The 6,648-nt window shown below is 55.2% G+C and overlaps 2 protein-coding genes across 2 annotated transcripts; one reads left to right on the forward strand and one right to left on the reverse strand.

The window, feature by feature from the left end:
• Positions 1-468: 468 nt before the first annotated feature.
• DSM5745_03701 (uncharacterized protein) lies at positions 469-2,495 on the reverse strand (the record flags this gene model as incomplete). Its single annotated transcript, XM_026745717.1, has 7 exons — positions 469-985; positions 1,054-1,196; positions 1,248-1,466; positions 1,514-1,659; positions 1,726-1,934; positions 2,003-2,154; positions 2,229-2,495. The coding sequence occupies 7 exons, from the start codon at positions 2,493-2,495 to the stop codon at positions 469-471; spliced, it is 1,653 nt and encodes a 550-aa protein (XP_026606583.1).
• A 400-nt stretch (positions 2,496-2,895) lies between these two features.
• DSM5745_03702 (putative GABA permease) lies at positions 2,896-4,719 on the forward strand (the record flags this gene model as incomplete). Its single annotated transcript, XM_026745718.1, has 6 exons — positions 2,896-3,015; positions 3,074-3,144; positions 3,203-3,316; positions 3,363-3,445; positions 3,495-3,872; positions 3,929-4,719. The coding sequence occupies 6 exons, from the start codon at positions 2,896-2,898 to the stop codon at positions 4,717-4,719; spliced, it is 1,557 nt and encodes a 518-aa protein (XP_026606584.1).
• Positions 4,720-6,648: the final 1,929 nt, after the last annotated feature.

The raw sequence follows: 6,648 nt of genomic DNA on the forward strand, positions 1-6,648 counted from the left end.
CTTGAAGGTTAGCATTAAGGTAGCACTCTGCCTGCTCAAAAACTCCGTGCATATGTACGGCCGTTGTATAGAATGTCGGATCTCGCACAGATCTGGAGGTGCAAAGTGCCTGAGCCTCTGTTTGTCAGCCCCGCCACGGCTCGGAATCAACTTGCTAGAAGTTTGTATGGGCGTTTGACTGCTGGTGTTCATTAGGTAGTCATTTCCTTAGCAGGGATATCCCAGTTCTCTTTCCATCCACCAAACTTTATGGTCAGCTTACTACAGCAGTGAACTGATTGGTTGTGAGTCCGGGTCTTGAATCCAGGCAGTGTCATTGGATTGTTTTCGTCCTTGTGACAATTATATATTTTCGGTCTCTAGAGCAAAGCCAAGCAAGCCCGAGAAGAGGGATACGGATTTCCAACCATCCCAATCCACCCAACCAGTTCAGTGACCTTAACTTGCTATACTCTTCCTCCAACCATTCTAATACCTAGCCGACGAATAAACCGGCCTCGCCGCCACCGGCACAGCCGGCCTCGAACTCGGACACGTCCTCTCATCAAGCTCAATCGCCTCATCCTCCACAGTCCACTGCACAGAGCGAAGAATCTGCATCCCGCTCGGCCCCTCCTCGCTCTCCTCCCTAGTCCCAACAAGCCGTGCCCGATCCCCTGCACCCTGGCCAAAACTAGCACTATGGCTATGGCTATGGCTATAACTCCGACTCTTCTTCCCGACCGACGGGGACTCACTCGACACCCCCGTCCCGCCGGACCTCTTGTAGCCGGACGCGCGCGCATACCGGTCCGTATACGAGACGCCGTCTTTATCCTCGTAGACGGCGATGATGAATTTCAGCGACGAGGTGATTTGGCACACGATGCTGAGGGAGAGGTAGATTTCGGTGCTGGTTGTGGCGTATGCGCCGATGAGGACCGGCGAGCGCGCGGTGAGTTGGCGCTTGATGTAGTAGAGGCGGAGGGCGGAGAGGGGGATGAGGCTGGTATCATTATGAGTATGTTGCAACTGGAGAGGGAAGACGGGAGAATGAGGGAGGAAGGGGCATACACGATGCGGCATCCCAGCGCCAGGAAGACGACGAGTTTCTTCTTCGGCGAGATCTGGACCGTGCTTACTGCCCAGCCGGAGTAGGCGATCAGACTGATTTCTGTGATGATGTCGAGGGCTGTTATGGATTGCCAGCGGGGCCACTGTTGTTTCTTAGAGAGCCCGAACGACAGAGATGAAGGGGAAGGACATACTAGGCCGTCGCATCGTGCACTGATATCGTACCATGGGTCACTGCTGCACCGGATCGCGACGAGGAATATAGATAGTGCCGTCCAGGTTATCATCGCGACGAGGATGGTTCGGATGACGCGGCGCGGTAACTGGGAGAAGAGCGCTTCGTAGAATAGGCAGGTCGATATCTTGGACAGGCCTAGGGCGACGATGGAGAGGATGTCGGCGGCGTATCCGGTCTGAACAAATCAGAGAAGACATAGCAAACAGGTACAGAAGGGCATACCTTGAGCATCCCCTCTACATCCCGGCCCGAACTAGGGCGCAGCCGAGTCCCCCAGCCATAATGAACCTGGGCTAAGACAACCGACGCCTGGGTGACTGCTATAGCCTGTCGGTCTCGGTTATCAGACCCAACCCCATACTCCGTACCTGACCAGATAGTGAGAGGATGGAGCTTACCACCAGCACAGCAAACGCATAGTCATCGCGCTGCACGATCCGCTTCCGATGCAGCGAAAACACCCTCGCCGAAACACTCGCCAAGATCAGCACGACGTAAAACGAGGTGAGGACGACGACGAGCCCGCTGTGGTCGTTCGCGTTGTCGGCCGTAAGCGGGGCCCTCACGCCGGGCGGGAAGGTCATGGGGATGGAGACGGAGGTCGACATGACGAATTACCTGGTGGCATGGACGGAGAGCGGAGCTGGAAAAGAGAACAGACGCATAGCACGAGGAGGGTCAGCCAAGGTTTTAACGAACAGCTGGGCTCACGTCACAGCCTCGCAGGAGCGCTCCGGCTGGAAAGGCACAGGAATGGATTCTGCAGGGAGAGGTTTGCTTTTTACGTCGTTGCGAGCATGCTGACTGCCAGTGCCAGGGCCAGTGCCAGTGCCAGGGGCGAGGTAGGACTGCGAAGAGGGGTCCTGCAGATGGGCGAATCGAGATCTTGAAGAGTCGAGTCCTCGTGGGCAAAGAGGGGTTGGGCCACGAGCTGGACTGTGGTGGTTGCGAAATGAGCCGGACGGTGACACGCATTCCTTTGCTCGCATCCCTTCACTTGCCGGGCGTGGCTGAGCCAGCCAACGGCCTTGCGTTGTTGAGCGTATGGTTGCACAGGGTCGGAGCAAGGGGAGAAGTAGTCTTTTTCGAGCAGGCCGATCTTCAACTTGGCCAGGACTGTTAAATTGCGAGCCTCGTGGCCTGGACCAGATCCATACTCCGCGCCCGGGCAAACCCTAACTCTGGATGTCTGATGCAGTGCCATGGCTCCGCGACACAGCGATCGGCCCTGATAAGAGGCTAGCGAAGTTTGCCAGGTTGATCAGACCAGGAATGAGATGACTGCTGCAGCTCCAAGCCAGTTGTGTTACCCAAGCTTCCTTGGCGGTTGCTGTGGCAGCCAATACAAAGAGCCAGCCTCCTCGCCAGCTCACTCTCTCCCTCCTTCACTGGCCTCCACTCGCCTCCAGTCGCCTATCTCGGAGCATTCACGTTCCTTGCCGTGTGGCTGCCCCTTGCTTCCAGGCTGACTCCCCGTCCCATTCTGACCCCGTTCCCCTTGCTCTTCTCCCCGTCCTTATCTTACTCTCCCCTGCCTCTGGTCGCAACACAGCACAAAACGTGGTTGACTGCTTACCATGCAGGCTCTCCCCAAGCCATCCCAGATGGGGGCCATGGACATCGAGGTCCATCCCCAGGTCAACAGTCAGGATGGAATGAGACAGAGAGGGACTGTGCTGGACGACACCGACATGCACCGCATGGGAAAGGTCCAGGAATTGAAGGTGTGTTCACATTACAATCTGATTGTCAATGCCATTCTAACCCCACACTCTTTCCTAGAGGAACCTCCGCCCGGTCGCGGCACTGAGCTTTGCCTCTGTCTTACAGGCGACCTGGGAGTTTGTGTTGATGTGCGACCTCTTCCCGTTCCCCGTCCGGATAGAGACAACTGACTTGCGATGCCGATAGATCCAACACCCAGGGCTTGGAAAATGGCGGACTCGCTGGGATGTGTTGGTCGATGGTCTGGACATTCGTCGGCTTTGGATTCATCATCGCGTCGCTGTCGGAGATGGCCTCGATGTACGTCTGCCAGTCTACTGTATCCTCTGCTCTACTAACCAAGTAGGGCACCGACCTCTGGCGGGCAATACCACTGGGTCTCCGAGTTCTCGTCGCCCCGTTACCAGAAGTTCCTCAGCTACATCACCGGTACGAGTCCCTCCTCCTCACCGAGAGCCCACTAACCATTCTCGTCTAGGCTGGATGTCCGTCCTCGCCTGGCAGGCCGGCTCCGCATCGGGCTCCTTCCTCACCGGCACGATCATCCAAGGCCTCATCACGATCCGCAACCCGGATTACGTCCCCGAGAGCTGGCACGGCACGCTCTTCGTCTTCGCCATGATCCTCGTCATCTACATCTTCAACGTCTACGCCGCCGACGCCATGCCCGTGCTCAATAACATGCTCATGATCTTCCACGTGCTCTCGTGGTGCGTCATCCTCATCGTCCTCTGGGCCATGGCGCCGCATCGCACCGCCAAAGCAGTGTTCACCGAATGGTCGAACCAAGGCGGCTGGAGCAGTCTCGGCCTCAGCGCCATGATCGGCCAGATCAGCGCCATCTACGGGAGTCTCAGTACGTCCCTTCCCAACCTCTCCAGATCCATCCTAACAGCCCCCGCCCACCTCCAGGCTCCGACGCAACCGCCCACATGTCCGAAGAAGTCAGCAACGCCGGCCGCAACGTCCCCCTCGCCATCGCCTGGGGCTACTTCACCAACGGCATCATGGCCATCATCCTGCTAATCGCGTACCTGTTCTCGATCCCGTCCGTCGACGACGCCCTGTCCGACGAAACCGGCTTCCCGTTCCTGTACGTCTTCAAAAACGCCACCTCCACCGCCGGCGTCAACGGCCTGACCTCCATCATCCTCATCCCCGTGATCTTCAGCAACATCTTCTTCAACGCCTCCACGTCCCGCCAGACCTTCGCCTTCGCTCGAGACCGCGGCCTCCCCTTCGCCTCGTGGATCGCCCGCGTCGACCCCCGCCGCAAGATCCCCGTCAACGCGATCTTCCTGTCGTGCGTGATTTCGTGCCTCCTCTCGCTCATCAACATCGGCTCCGAGACTGCGTTTAATGCCATTATCTCGCTGAATGTCGCTGCGCTGATGTACAGCTATATCATCTCGATCAGCTGCGTGATCTACCGAAAGGTGTGGTGTCCTGAGACACTGCCTGCGCGGCGTTGGGATCTGGGGGCCTGGGGACTTCCGGTGAATGTCGTCGGTTTGGTGTACTCGTGCTTCGCGCTCTTTTGGAGTCTTTGGCCTGGCGAGAGGCATGTTACGGCCGAGACGTTCAACTGGAGTGTTGTCATCTTCGGCGGCGTCTTTTTGATTAGTCTTGTGATGTATGTGGTGAAGGGGCGTCAGGAGTACACGGGCCCGGTGGTAATTGTGCAGAGGGAGAGGGTCGAGTAGGAATCTGCAACCTACGTTGGGTAGTCTTCAATGTTCAAGGTATCGTGGAGTCCTCCGGACCTTCCGGATTCCCATTTCAAAAGTCAAGACCATGTAACTTGCTACAAAGGGCCTGTCATGTATCACTTGATAGGGAATGCCATTCAGGCAAAATCAAAAATGGTCAAGAGTTCACAGATTCGTTCCTCTTTCTACGTCGACCAGATGGAGCCTCGCACACGAGGAGCCGCCGTAACTCAAATGATAAGCGTCCAAGTCCCTCCAACAGTTGCACCTGATAATTGAATATCTACTCCAATCTACGAAGAGCACTACGCCGACAAGCCGATTTTCGATCCCTGCAAGTTCCCCCGCGCCCCGGAGGACGCGTCCTACGATGCAATGACGAAGCGCCACATAACCATCTAGAACAGATGGTGCGGCTCGTCCTGCATCCGAGACGGGGCGGCGGCACTGACGAGGCGAATGCCGGCCTGTATACCTGGGGATACCTAACGCGCCGGCGGTCCCTGAAGAGGGCTGCGCGGTGGTGGATGCAGAACGGGTATTGCACCACGGCCGAGCGGCTAGCTGGGGGGTAGGGGGGTGTTTCAGCGAGGAGCCCCGGATCTAGGACACCTCTTGACGGCCGCGGGGAGGAAGGACTCGGTCTTGGTGGCGTACGGGCTCGTGCCTGGCAGCAGCCCTGCACCGCGCTGCCTCGGACCCGGACCTCTCCCTCCCATCTCTCCAGCTGCTTCGCGGCGCATCGTCGGCGTTCTTCTGCTCGAGCACGTACGGACCTGAAGGCGCGGCTCTCTGCGTCCAGAGACCAAATGTTTTCTCGGGAGCCGCTTTGGCGTCAAGGTTACAAAGTGGGATTGCTTCTTTGCGTTGGACTGTTCGGATGCGGTTGGGTTGCTGAATGGGATTTGGAGATGCCGGATATCCTTTGGGACATTGGGGCCGTGAGAGAGTTTGCTTGTTTATTATGGTTCAGTTGTTTGATGTTCATTGTTGGTTCGCCAGTATTTGCCCTGGTAACCTCTACTTATGACAGTGTTCCAACTCTGCTCTCTATATTCTTTAGTTTTCTACGCTGTTTGTCTATTAATATACGCTCTTTACCTCCCTCAACATTGATTTGCTATATCCCAAGAGAGCTGCCTCTTTCTAGCCTGTACATATCCTTCTCTATAGACATCCGCATTTTCAGCTGGTATTATGTTAACCATAGATATTTTCCCCGCGACGGGTTATGAATTCAGGCAGTGGGCAGTCTGCCAGACGTCATCATGCCTGATACAGTGTAAGCAATGTGTGATTACGCCTTCTCAGCATGAACTAATGCAGTGATTCTGTATTTGCTTTTCTTCCTCCAGCACGCAGCCACTGATATGTAACCTGTCAAGTTCATGAAGCCCATACTTAACCAATTAGACTTGCACACATTGTCAAGAGCCCTTGACCAAGGTAAACCGCAGACGTCTAAATGGACGACAGCCCTCTGTATGCCCCTCACCAACATCGCGGATCATCTGACAGTAATGACCGCATTCCGCAGGGCCATGCATATAAAGCAACAAGTTTCCAGCTCAAAGCGCAATGACCCGTACCTAGTTACGCCAATCTAGATCTTGCAACACAAATGGACACCCTCCAGGCAAAATGGTCCGCCCTCGTCGAAACATACCCCCCTCACACAATCGAATTCCTCGGAACCCTCACCATGCAACCATGCAGGCGCTGGGGGGGGTTGTGATACCGTATCAGCACGCCCACATTCGTATCCGCCGGCTGATACATATCAAAGCTCAATATAGTCGAAAAGTCATATTTAATAAGATTTAAACTATTAAAATTAATATATATTTAATAATAATACACATTATTATATAATAATTTATATTTATAATAATATATATTAGTAAGCCTAATATATATTAGTAA

This window comes from Aspergillus mulundensis (genome assembly GCF_003369625.1).
Source record: "Aspergillus mulundensis strain DSM 5745 chromosome Unknown scaffold_2, whole genome shotgun sequence".
In the NCBI taxonomy this organism is placed as follows: domain Eukaryota; kingdom Fungi; phylum Ascomycota; class Eurotiomycetes; order Eurotiales; family Aspergillaceae; genus Aspergillus; species Aspergillus mulundensis.